Below are 13,693 nucleotides of genomic sequence, written 5' to 3'. Positions count from 1 at the left end.
TGATTGGCTGCAGACTCCCATCTCTGCAGGACCTGTACACCTCCAGGCACTGGGGCATGCAGCTCGGATCTCAGCTGACCTTTCTCACCCTGGACACAGTCTGTTTGACCTGCTCCCCTCAGGCAGGAGGCTCCGGTCCATTCGCACCAGAACCTCTTGCCATAAGAACAGTTTCTTCCCCTCTGCTGTTGGACACATGAACAATAACCGTATGACTGTTCCCACCACTAACACATGACCCTACGCTGTGTTCACTGCATCGGTCCCATGCACTGATCATCACCTGCATTCATGTATATTTCAATCTGCTTATCACTTTTTTAAATGTTTATTTTTATTTATTTATTTTACAGGCTGCATCACGCCTGTTCAAGAGTTGCCCACAGATGGCAGGAATAAAATCTTCGCAAAAATTTTCTGGCACAACTTCACCTGTTTCCAAGGTGCATGGAGAGGATGAACGAATTCACAAAGCAGGAACTCCAGCAACACTTGAGGGAAGATGAACAACTTGAATAATTGACCAACGCGTTTCGGCTTGTGGCCTTCATCAGGGTCATAGTAAAACATTGTAAAAATTGCTTAAATACAAGACAGGAAACAGAAAAAAATTTCAAATTAACCAGTCAAAACTTCATAGATAGGTCAGCTGACATATAATAGGTAGGTATTGGTTAATTGGCTCACGCCCAAGTAAATACCGGACTAGATCATTACTGATGAGGAGGAGGGGGGTCACATAACCCCCATATGTCTGAAAATAACACATGCATGAAATGCATAAGGAGGATGCTATAAATATACACATGGGTTTAAAAAAAGGGGGGGGGGGGGTCTTTAATGGTAAAAGCACGTTTGAATTAGAAAACAAGACTACAGGAAGGAATAAAATCTCCAACTACATACTAAATGAAAAAATGTTTGGCTGCCCAGACAAAACCCTCTTGGGGTCCAGATTTGGACCAGAGTCAGGGGATTGGGGATCCCTGTTGTAGGGTCTACCTTACCATGTAAAGTACTTGAAGGAGACTGTTGTTATGATTGAAATAAAACCCAACTGAAAAACTAAACACACTAACACTTTGTCACAAATTCAGCAGAGAGAAGTCCCTCGCTGTGCACACAGAGCCGAGAAAAGAGACGCTCATGTCTGTTCATTTCTGCTCTGTTTGATGAAAACTGTGTTACTGAGGAACAATGAGAGGACTCGCCTCTGAACACTCAGCGTGAGGAGTTGACACTGCAATAACAATCACACATCAACATACAGAAGATTGTTTCAGTGTTAGGTTTAGTGAAATTTGAGGTTAATGGTGTGCCTCAGACTTTGTAATTCCTGTGTGTATGACTTATTTAAACATTCTCCTAAATGCAAAACAACGTATACCTTTTAAGACTAAATAAATCTGAAAGCTTTTCCATCCTAAAAGAGTACAGCAATGTGTAGTTTATGATGTTCTAAAGGTTTCAGCAGCTTTTTGAATTTGTCACATGTGTGGAAAGGTATGAGTGAGTCTTTGTGTCGTACTGTGAGTGATGCTCGTCAGCACACAAACCCAGAGTTTCTCTACAGGAACACAGAGAGAGTTATTCCCTGTACTGTAAGGACACATTCAGCATTGTGCAGTAAATCCAGATCACCGAGTTAAATGATTACATGGATGTGAGTGTGATCGTCAGAGCAGCACTGATCAGTGTCAGGTTATAATGACCAAGGTGTACACAAACACTAAGTTTGATATTAAAATGTGTGAAGTGTAAATTCAGCCAAAGCCTTTAACTGGGCTGTGAAAAAATACAAAATAACAGTATTTAATGCTGAGGTGGTGTCAGCTGTATAATATAATTCTGCATCCATCCTAGTAAGAAGGAAAGGAACCACTGTATGTGTTTGTTCTTCACATGCCATTAACTGAGAATGAAGTCATTTGGATGAGTTTTTCTTGTATTTTGTTCATCTCACATCTCTTATTCGCTTCCATATGAGGGGTTAGTGATGCCCAAATTTGTCGATGGGGTGAAGCAGGGCAGGCAATGAACGGCTGGCATCTGACAATGTTAGTACCACATGATCTGCATATAAAGTTATGATGGGTTTCACAGTTACTAATTGCAACGGCTAGTGGCTCCATAGCTAAAGCAAAGTGCAGGGGGGACCGCAGACCCAAATGTAAATGGAGTCGTTTTCCATATGAGTGTAGCAATAGCTCTGGCCTTGGATGTGAAAGGGGAAGTCTTGCAGACTTTATGAAAAATTCCACGACACCTTCATGATGGAAAATGGCTGAAAATAAAAATGGCTTTCATTTTAGCCAGCTTCCCATCTTACAAACAGTCTCCACTGAAATGCAGGAGCTTCTCTTTTATATCCCCCACACTCAACTCTCTGCATCAGGAAGCTCCTGGCACTGGTCACCCTGGGAGTTTCGTCCTTCTACGCCCCAACAATTAGCAGATAACATAGTGAAGCATCGCCAAGCAGTTTTGACAAGGTCATGCTGACACAAAATTTGACTCTGACTTTAAACACTGGTCACTTCAGGTGTTGCTCTGATATACAGGAAATGACATCACGGCTCAAACTCTTTGTCAGTAAACCATTTCTTTATTTAACATGTAAAATTTTGGTTTAACTGTTGCAGGATTTCATTACACAAACAAGCTGAAAAAAAAACTGCAGAACACATGGATCAATGCATTCAATAAAAATATAACAGGAAACAGATTTCTTAATCAAACTGCTGGAACAAAGCTAACCACTCAACACAAACACTACAGTAGAACAGTTTAGAAAGCTTAAAATGTAACGAGAGGCACATTTTCATAGGTGCCTAATCAGATCTTTACAGAAGACTCCACCTGAACTCTGTGGAGCCTGATCTCAAAGATTTAAGTCTGACCCTGAAACCAGAAGAGGATCTTTCTGTCTCTGCAAGGCAAGGCAAGGCAAGGCAAATTTATTTGTATAGCACAATTCAACAACAAGGTGATTCAAAGTGCTTTACAGAGACATTAGAAACAAAAACAAATAAAAAGCATGATTTAAAATGGATTAAAACAAGCAAACAAACAAACTAAGTAAACACACACATTTCACACCTGTTCGCGCGATCTGAACCCTTATCGTAAGGGGAGCTACCAGTCCTTCTGTGGACGAGCTACTTTCTATTTTAAATTCCCTGAATTTAAAATACTCTCTAGACCCAGTCTAGACCCAGTTGGGGAGGTACCCAGAGCTCTAAACCCACTTAACAAACAAACAAAACAAACAAAACAATATATAAAATCAAAACAGATAAAATCAGAAATAGATAAGATCAGTAGTTAGTGTAAGTTTTGAAATTTAAGCTTAAAAGTGTGGATTTGGTGCTTTATTCAAATGCAGCTGAGAACAGGTGAGTCTTCAACCTGGATTTAAATAAACTGAGTGTTTCAGCTGATCTGAGGCTTTCTGGGAGTTTGTTCCAGATATAAGGAGCATAAAAGCTGAATGCAGCTTCTCCGTGTCTGGTTCTGACTCTGGGAACTGATAAAAGACCGGATCCAGATGACCTGAGGGATCTGGAAGGTTCATACTGGGTCAGGAGGTCACTGACCCAGTATGCAGATTCACTGTGATCCAGAGATGGTAATGATTTCAGTCCTGCATCACGCTGATGTTTGCACAGAGGAGATAATTTAGTAAATGTTTTTGAACATTGGTAACAGTAAAACAGTTCCTTCATAATCATTATGCAAATTTTTACTCTGTGAATGGTACTCATGGCCATTGACCAGTGGTTGTTGATCAATGGTCATAAGAATTTGCATATTAATGATGAAGAAACTGACCTCACAGCCCATTGTTCACTCATTGGGCCGGTTTCATTCGTTATGCAAATGTACTGTTTACAAGATTAACTTAAAAGCGGGAATCAAGACGTAACAGTTTATTTGTAACATGGAATCGTTTGTGAGTGGAGTATGAACTGAGATTACTCAAACTCTTTCACAGATGAAGTTCTCTTTCATGTGTCTGCGTTCATGCTTAGTATGATCACATGATTGGGAAAAGGTTTTGTCACAGTGTCTGCACTTGTATGGTTTCTCTCAAGTGTGGACTCGTTTATGCTTTTCAAGCTGACGTGCACTGATGAAGGATGACCCACACTGATCGCAGACATGCTTTTTAACCCCACTGTGAATGAGTTCATATTGTTTGAAGTGTTTTGAAGTGGTGAAGCCTCTCCTGCATTGTTTACAGTAGTTCATTTCGTCTCCAGTGTGTCTACGTTGATGTATTTTCAGAGTCCTTCAATGACTTCATGTTTTTCCACAAAGGTCACAACAAAAGTCTTTCCCACAGCGATGACAGGGTTGAGAACTTGATCCATCTGTGTTGCTCTGCTTCTAAACAAAGACACAAAGACAGTGTAAGTCAGTCCGTCAACATTTTTATCCTGAACGTCGCCTGAAATAAAGAGCATCTCTGCCAAAGTCCAATTACATTTTACTGCTTACATTATCACACTCAGCTCAATTTAATGTGCTATAAAAACGATAAGAGTAAAAACATTAAATCAATACTAGTTTAATGCTACAATAACAGTAATACAATTCTCAAACACTATCCCTAAAAACCTGTGATCAGAGTCTGAATAATCATTCAGAGCTGCCTTTCCATGCAGTAGAATTGCTAACATGCTAACACAATTTGATGAGCAGAGTTGTTTCAAACAGTCGGGCTGACAAGATAAACATAAAAATACATACCTCACAGTAACTGCACTTGTAGAGTCTTTCTGGTGTGGATCTGTTGGTGTCGTCTCAGAGAATGTGGAGATTTAAAAGTCTTCTCACACAGGTCACATTTATAAGGGCTCTCCTCAGAGTGGGTAAACATGTGACATCGTAACTCTCTGTTTGTAGCAAAGTGTTTGCCACACTGATCACAACTGTACACATCATGTCTGGTGTGAATGCGTAGGTGTGTATTTCGCCTCCCTATCCGGCTGAAAGTTTTTCCACAAATGTCACAGCTGTATGCCTTAATTCCAGAGTGGGTAACTAGATGACTCCGTAAGCTGCTACTGTGAGTAAAAGCTCTGCCACACTGATCACAGCTGTACGCTTTAAGTCCACTGTGGATGAGTTGGTGTGTTTTTAAGTTTCCAGAGTGGGTAAAAGACTTTCCACACTCGTCACAGCTGAATGGTTTCTCTCCACTGTGGATCAGTTGGTGTGTTTTTAAGCTTCCAGACTTGGTAAAAGACTTTCCACACTCATCACAGCTGAACGGTCTCTCTCCAGTGTGGATGAGTTGGTGTGTTTTTAAGCTTCCAGACTGGGTAAAAGACTTTCCACACTCATCACAGCTGAACGGTCTCTCTCCAGTGTGGATCAGTTGGTGTGTTTTTAAGCTTCCAGATTGGGTAAAAGACTTTCCACACTCATCACAGCTGAATGGTCTCTCTCCAGTGTGGATCAGTTGGTGTGTTTTTAAGCTTTCAGATTTGGTAAAAGACTTTCCACAGTCGTCACAGCTGAACGGTCTCTCTCCAGTGTGGATCAGTTGGTGTGTTTTTAAGTTTCCAGAGTGGGTAAAAGACTTTCCACACTCATCACAGCTGAATGGTCTCTCTCCAGTGTGGATCAGTTGGTGTTTTTTTAAGCTTCCAGATAAGGTGAAAGACTTTCCACACTCATCACAGCTGAACAGTCTCTCTCCACTGTGGATCTGTTGGTGTGCTTTCAGAGAATGTGGAGATTTAAAAGTCTTCTCACACAGGTCACATTTATAAGGTCTCTCCTCAGAGTGGGTAAACATGTGACATCGTAACTTTCTGTTTGTAGCAAACTGTTTGCCACACTGCTCACAGCTGTACACATCATGTCTGGTGTGAATGCGTAGGTGAATATTTCTGTACCCTACATGGCTGAAAGTTTTTCCACAAAAGTCACAGCTGTATGCCTTAATTCCAGAGTGGGTAACTAGATGACTCCGTAAGCTGCTACTGCGAGTAAAAGCTCTGCCACACTGATCACAGCTGTACGCTTTAAGTCCACTGTGAATGAGATGGTGACTTTTTAGGGCTTTCTTCCAGGAAAAAGACTTTCCACACAAGTCACAGCTGAACGGTCTCTCTCCAGTGTGGATGACCTGATGGATTTGTAGTGAATCCTTCTTAAGAAAATCCTTCCCACACTCTTCACAGCTGTACGCTTTAACTCCACCGTGGATCAGTTGGTGTGTTTTTAAGCTTCCAGACTGGGTAAAAGACTTTCCACACTCATCACAGCTGAATGGTCTCTCTCCAGTGTGGATCAGTTGGTGTTTTTTTAAGTTTCCAGAGTGGGTAAAAGACTTTCCACAGTCTCCACAGCTGAACGGTCTCTCTCCAGTGTGGATCAGTTGGTGTGTTTTTAAGCTTCCAGAGTGGGTAAAAGACTTTCCACAGTCTCCACAGCTGAACGGTCTCTCTCCAGTGTGGATCAGTTGGTGTCTTTTTAAGTGTCCAGATTGGGTAAAAGACTTTCCACACTCGTCACAGCTGAACGGTCTCTCTCCAGTGTGGATGACCTGATGCATTTTTAGGGAAGCTTTCACAGTAAAATCTTTCCCAAACTTGTCACAGTTGTATTTTTTTCTTCCACTTCTTTCTTCAACGAATTTGTCGGGCTCCTGAGAGCGCTGACTTCTCGATCCACGTTGGTCCTGCAGTGACAGAGATACAAACAGAGGCAGTGAGTTGTGGGAAATACATTATTCTAACCGGCCTTTTATTAGTGGTATTTTGTGACCTTTTATTAAATAAGTATTTACACTTATTTTCATACACACATTGCAAATGTGCTCATGAGAGTTGGCATTCAGTCTTTTGAGGGTCAATGCAAACACACTTACAGACACAGATAAATATTAGACTTGTTTCTAGGGCAAAGGTGAGAGACATTTGGCCTGCAAAGTGCCTGTACGCCTGCTCAGTGAGATTAGCACAGGATGTCACAGGAGAAAAAAAAGCAGGAAACACAGAAGCTGTCTCCCAAAACGTCGGCTGCATCCTTCGGAGGACCCCGGCCTTCGCGGTCTACGTGGGCCGGGTCCTTCAAAGACCGAGAAGGCCGGAAGTGCGAGGTTGCGAAATGGGATAGTCTAGCCTTCAAATTTGCGTCACCGCTGTCTTGGTGGAGTTTAATAAACTCGGCCGTCTGCTCCTTGCTATCTAAAATATAACAGGACACTGGCATAAATTCTCGACCGTCTCACACTTCTGTTTAATCAGTTTTCTGTTTAACGTTTATTCAGCTGTGTGAAAATCCCGGAGGAACCCACCCGATGGATTAATAAAGTTTTATTTACTCTAATAATCTAATAACTTTGATCTCAGCCAAACCGATTTACTCTGGAACAAATAAAACAATGAAAAAAGGCAAACAATTACATTTTTAAGTTGTCCAAGTGACTTATATATCATGTTTAACTTGAGTAGCGAAAAAGCGGGGGTCTGAAAACGATGAAGCCAGGAGTCCGCTGCTCTCGCCGGCTGAAGTGACCATTGAACCCCCGGCTTGCTATCGAGCTGGTGGGTAACAGACGTCTCCAAAAACGTTGGCACATTTTTGCAAATATGCGATGTCTTGATAAACCGAGCAGATATTTGTATTTTACACAGCTACAATCTCGCCTGAAAATATGTTAAAAGTTGAGTAATAAGAGTAATAAGACTAATTTTAAAACTTAGCAGCGGCCGCCATTGTTGGCAGCTGAAATTTGGCTGTCCCGCGCTATGAATTCTGGGATATGGTGGGCCACGAAGGACACACCCGACACATCCTTCAAATTCGGGGAAATGAAGGACGCATTTGTCGGCCGCATTTGAAGGAGTCGACGAATTGGGACAGCCTTCGTCGCCTGGCTGTGACGTAATCGGCCTTCAAATGCGGCCTCCGGAGGATGCAGCCGACGTTTTGTGACACATCTATAGTGTGAGACGGTGAGGAAGTGTTATACAAGTCAAGAGAGTTAAAAAAGGAAATGTGTCTACCTGTTTCTAACTGTAACTGACGCATATTATGTCTGCTTACGTATTGTGACGCTGGACTTTAATATACAAAAGTAGTGTGATGTGTGCTTCCTAGTTAAGACCTCTGTAAGTGAGTGACGCTGCAGACCTCTCCCGCGTACGTGTAATCAATAAATCATTGTTTGACTGGACTTCTCTGGAGTGTTGGTTGTTTTTTCTCGAACTCAAATAAAAGGATCGGGACAGTGTGAAATGCAGTCGTGAAACAAACTGAACCTTCAAACTCCCTCCATTAACACTAGTTGTAAACCCGAGGCTGGTAGTGATGTGAAGTTCATGAACAAGTTTGCTCTAAGAGTCCATTCTTTGTAGTGAACGAGACAAACTGGCTTCTGTCACGAGAAGATAAATAACCCCCCCTTACCCCACCCGTTTCAACATATCTACATGCATTTGTGTGTGTGTGTGTGTGTGTGTGTATATATATATATACAAACACACACACACACACACACATATATACACACACATACATACATACATGTACACTTTTTTTTATGCGGGCACAGGAAGATGCGGTTGCTGAACTTGGACACAGCTAGGTACAGCAAGCTGCTTCTTCTTCTTCTGGGTTTTATGGCAGCTGGCATCCTTGTACATGCAGTGCTGCCATCTTCTGTTTCAGTCCGTTATTACAATCTTTAAACCTACTGCTTATTCCTGCGTCTTTTGGGATCTTAAATAGCTTCAAACGACGTATCGACTATTAAATTAGTCGTTGACGATTTTGATTGTTGACGTAATCGTGACTAGTTGACTAATCGTGGCAGCCCTAATATATATATATCAATATTTTTCAATACATGTGTCCATATTTATGTCTCCAGATTGTTTGTATAGTGAGCCTTTAAGACTGTACTCTTGGAACAGTTTTTATTTTTGCTGCTTTTGTCTTACACTGTCAAATAAACACAGATTTGCAGCGTTTGTGTCATGGTCCTGGGTCGTTGACCCAGCGTTTTGTGTTTATTCTGATTTGTTTAGGGGTTAACCTGAAGTTTGGTGTATTGTCAGCCCTACCTGTGTCTGTCCTTGGTGCTCTGTTCATGTCCCCGTGTAGTGTTGTAAATCAGTCTGTGTTTCCTGTTTTACTTTGAAGGCTCGTGTTCTGGATTTCCTGTTCCATTCTGAAGGTCTGTATCTGTGTCATTGTGTTCAGCTTGTGTCCTCCAGTCATTATGTGTATTCAGATCAGCTGTTCTTCCCTCCTGTGTGCGATCACCCGATTACCGTGTGTGTGTATATATAGTGGGTGTCGGTCTGTGTTTGTTGTCGGCTCGTCTGCGTTCATCCATGTATCACTGCGTTATCTGCGGTCCTCCGTGTATCTCTGCATTCATCTGCGTTCTATGGTGTTTCGTACCACCTCTGTGAATAAACGTCACTCATATCATCAGTTTGCTGCATCTTGGGTCCTCCTTTTCCTCCACACCACACTCCCTCCCTCTGCCAGCCGTGACAGTTTGTATGTGTGTGCAAAAGGAAATCTGCCAGGCCTCAAAGACAATGGGTGCTTTGCACAACAAAAGCAGGATGTGAATCGAGCATATGACCTGTACAAATCTCAGCAGGGGTGATTAACACCTCGGGACTTTCACCAGAAAATAAAAAAGTCAGTAATTCTAGTAGGTGTTGGGTTCAGGGGATTTCTGCAAATTTGCGCAGGGTTAGTAAATCAAGTGTTGAAGTTAGCTCGGTGCTTACCTTTAGATGAGCCCACAAACCGAGAGAAACTCCGTGATGAAGCTGGAACTCTTTCCAAACACAGGAAACAGATCAGGGAGCAGAGACCCACGTGGTTCACGCTGATCTCAGCTACGATCCAGGAGACAAGGTTGGGCGGATCGATGCAGATATTTATCCAGATGTTGGTAGTGGTTGTTGATCGATACGTTAGTTTGTTTCTCTCCTGTAGATTTACTTCTTTAATCGCTGTGGATGAAAAAGCAGCTCTGTCTGTGTGAGCACCTCTTCTTATGCGGCAGACGCACTTTGCTCCGCCCCCTTCTTCCTGCCCTGCTGGGATTTGTTACTGTGCCGTCACGTGACTCAGATGCGCTCAGAAGACGCATTTGGACTGCAGAGAGTGAGAAAGAGGAGCAACATGTGGAGATATTTTATGACTGTAATTGAAAATGCTGGAGAACAGATGGAAGGCGTGTCAAGCCACAGGGGACCACAACAAGCTGTAGAGTTCAGCTTATTTTACCTCAGTTAAATGCTTTGACTGAAGTCTCACTGCACACACTCAAACTTAGTGTTTGTGTACACCTTGGTCATTATAACCTGACACTGATCAGTGCTGCTCTGACGATCACACTCACATCCATGTAATCATTTAACTGGGGTGATCTGGATTTACTGCACAATGCTGAATGTGTCCTTACAGTACAGGGAATAACTCTCTCTGTGTTCCTGTAGAGAAAGAAAGAAAGACTCACTCATGCTTTTCCACACATGTGACAAATTCAAAAAGCTAAACTACACATTGTTGTACTCTTTTAGGATGGAACAGCTTTCAGATTTATTTACTCTTAAAAGGATAAAATATGTTTTTAAGAATTTTGCATTGAAGACGAGAATGTTTAAATAAGTCATGTAAATGAGAATTTCAAAGTTGGTGGCTGCAGTATATACAAATTGGTGTATCTCAAAAATAAAACTATGAAGACACTCAAAATTAATTTGGAAACTGTTTTATGCAACTTTTTTACATTTCCAATTTTGAGGGATGAACCTCTGAAATTTCTTTAACTAGAAATTTGTGTAAAAATAAACATTTGGGATATAATGGTTGTATTGATGTATAGCAACTTGAAATACTCCCAGAAATGGCACTAGAACATGTAAAAATATAACGATAAGCTCAGGCAGACTTGGTTCTGTGGTAGGTCTAAAGGGTTAAACTGCTTCCTCACATCTGCTTCATGAATATGAAGGGTTGTAGTGGGAGAAGGTGGTGTGAAATCCTCATAGCTGTGGAGTGAGGGGGGAGCTCCTGTGGGTGAAGTCTTTGATGGTGGTGATGGCTCTGTGCTGGTGGGAGTGGGGAGGTGGGGGGGATGATGGACCAAAGTGTCTCTATTGTTGGGGAAGGTGGAGGTGTCAAGGCTGCTTGACGTCTCATCAAACCAGCAGTAAAGGTCGTTGAGGGTGTTGGCCAGCAGCAGGTCGTCAGTGGAGTGGGGCTGTGTGCTTATATCCTTACTCTCATTTCCCTTAGCGTATCTGTAACATGCAACTTCTGTCGGTGCTGTGCTACTGGAAACTGAATTTCCCGGAGGAACCGAGCCGAGGGATTAATAAAGGTCCATCCATCCATCGGACATTTGCGCACATGCTTAAAAATTTCATTGACCCCATTTCCTCCAAAGTAAAATTCTACCTGCACATGTCCATGAAAATTTCTCCCACTGAAATGAGAGCCAGCACTGTTTTGCAGTATGTTTTAAGTTACATTGTTTTGAGTTTGTCATAAATATTTATTGCACAGTTTAAAGCACTTCTGAGTTTTCCTGAATATTGAGTCTTTTTTGTGGTCAATTGTTTGTACCAAAATAATTGATTCGTTTTGGCGTTTTCAGTGTTCCAAGTGACTTCTCAGTAAACAGTACATTTGCACACTGAAAACAGCCCACTGAATGAACAATGGGCTGTAAGGTCAGTTTCTTCATCATTAATATGCAAATCATGACCATTGATCAAATTCAACGAGTACCCTTCACAGAGAGTTGGGGAATGGCTGCAATCCCAGCATTGTAAGATGGTGAAAGATGTACCCTTAGGGTTAGGGGCTCCAGATTGGATCATGGAGGTAGTGGACCCCCTGCCCTGCAATAATACATACAAAACCCAACAATCCCTTTGGTGACAATGGGAAGGAAAATCTCGCTTTTAACAGGAAGAAATCAGAAATCTCCGACAGAACCAGGTTCAGGTTCTTCTTTCACCCCACAGACGGTTGGGGTGAAAGAAGGAAAACAGGATAAAGATATGCTGTGGAAGACAGACGGAGATTAATAAGAAGTATGATTGAATGCAGAGAGGTCTGTTAACACATAGTGAGTGAGAAAGCTGACTGAGGAAGAAATACTCAACACATCATGGGAATCCCCCAGCAGCCTACACCTATTGCAGCATAAATAAGGGAGAATTCAGGGTCACCTGGTCCAGCCCTAACTATATGTTTTAGTAAAAGGGAAAGTTTGAAGCCTAATCTTCAAAGTAGAGAAGTGTAGAGTAGAGAGTATCTGCCTCACCAATCCCACTGGAAACTGGTTCCACAGAAGAGGGACCTGAAAACTCAAGGCTCTGCCTCCCATTCTACTTTTAAATACTCTAGGAACAACAACTAAGCCCTGTCAGTATTGCAGCATTTTGGATTAACTGCAGGCTTCTCGGGGAGCCAAGACCAAAACCCAAACCCAAAGTGGGTTTTGGTCAGTGGTTGTTGATCAATGGTCATGAGAATTTGCATAATTATGATTGTCTGCGAAGGTTCTCAGTCATCCAGGTCATCGTAGTCAAAGGAGCTTGCAAAGAAAAGTGTCTGGACTTCACAAGTTAAAGAAGCCCAGACGCTTTTCTTTGCAAGCTCCTTTGACCATAATTAAGATTAAGGAACTGACCTCCCAGCCCATCGTTCCTTCAGTGGGCTGGTTTCAGTCATTATGCAAATGTCCTGTTTATAAGATTGAAACCTGCAGTCAGCTGAGACTGAAGAAGTCACCTGGATGAGTGACGACGTTCTCCCACAAAACGCTACGTCCAGATGAACACAATCAACTTTTGGAGATTTATTTTCCTGGATGATTGAGAATGCATCAAGACAATATATTGTGGTGGTTAATGTGCAGCTCTTGGTAATTTGGGAGAATCATGTTTTTAATCATGTTGTGGATTGAATGTTGGGTTTTATTTTATTTTGTCTACAGACGTTTTTCTCACCTGTGATCGTTCAGATTGATTTGTTGGATTGACTTGAATCACGTGAAGGTTTAAAGCTGCTCCTCCCCCAAAAAGAATAAAGTATAATCATGAAGAATGTAATAATGTCTTCCTGTGTCAAACACAGCTGCAGTCAAAGCCAGGAAGGAAAGCTGGTTAAAACTGTTGAAAGGCCCATCGAGGGAATTCAGATGTTCTGTTCAGTTTTCTTTCTATAGTGAAAGTTCACAGCAACAGTCGTCTTAAACTGCTTCATGTTGTGATCCACTGTATGGTTTATGATGGAGACACTGAGTCTGGTTCAGCTGCTTTGTTGGATTCTGTATGTTAAAGAGTCTGTTTACATGGTGGAGGTGGTGGGGGCTGAAGGTGTTGAAGTGGGTGGGGTAGGGCAGATTATTTATCTCCTTGTGGCAGAAGCCAGTTTGTCTCGTTCGCTACAAAGAATCGGCTTGTAGAGCAAACTTGTTCATGAACTTCACATCACCAGCCTGGGGTTTACAACTAGTGTTAATTGAGGACGTTCGAAGGTTCAGTTTGTTCCACGACTGCATTTCACGACTGCCTGTTTGTATCTCTGTCACTGGAGGACCAACGTGGACCGAGAAGTCAGTGCTCAAAGCTTGGGAAAGTCAGTCTTTTACGCAGACTTCAAACTTAAAAACACACCAGTTAAAGCGTAC

General features: G+C 42.1%; 2 protein-coding genes across 3 annotated transcripts in view; one reads left to right on the top strand and one right to left on the bottom strand.

The window, feature by feature from the left end:
- LOC309713879 (uncharacterized protein) overlaps positions 1-13,693 on the top strand; it is a 90,577-nt gene that overhangs the window by 31,886 nt on the left and 44,998 nt on the right. The gene's annotated exons all lie outside the window — the stretch shown is intronic.
- LOC309713871 (uncharacterized protein) overlaps positions 3,866-13,693 on the bottom strand; it is a 74,619-nt gene continuing 64,791 nt past the window's right edge. The window contains exons 1-3 of one of the 2 annotated variants that reach the window (XM_082545781.1): positions 9,768-10,099; positions 4,753-6,694; positions 3,866-4,389 (exon numbers count right to left, since the gene is read on the bottom strand). In XM_082545781.1, the coding sequence (XP_082401907.1) occupies positions 4,754-6,568 (1,815 nt within the window). In that variant the 5' untranslated portion in view covers positions 6,569-6,694; positions 9,768-10,099 and the 3' untranslated portion in view covers positions 3,866-4,389; position 4,753. Of the gene's footprint in view, positions 4,390-4,752; positions 6,695-9,767; positions 10,100-13,693 lie in introns of those variants that run through there. The other variant, XM_082545780.1, reaches the window with a different exon arrangement.

The sequence above is a fragment of the Aulonocara stuartgranti genome (genome assembly GCF_965226115.1).
Source record: "Aulonocara stuartgranti genome assembly, chromosome: 9".
Lineage (NCBI taxonomy): Eukaryota > Metazoa > Chordata > Actinopteri > Cichliformes > Cichlidae > Aulonocara > Aulonocara stuartgranti.
The sequence above is the reverse complement of the archived record's forward strand: the minus strand, read 5'-3'. Positions and strand labels throughout refer to the sequence as shown.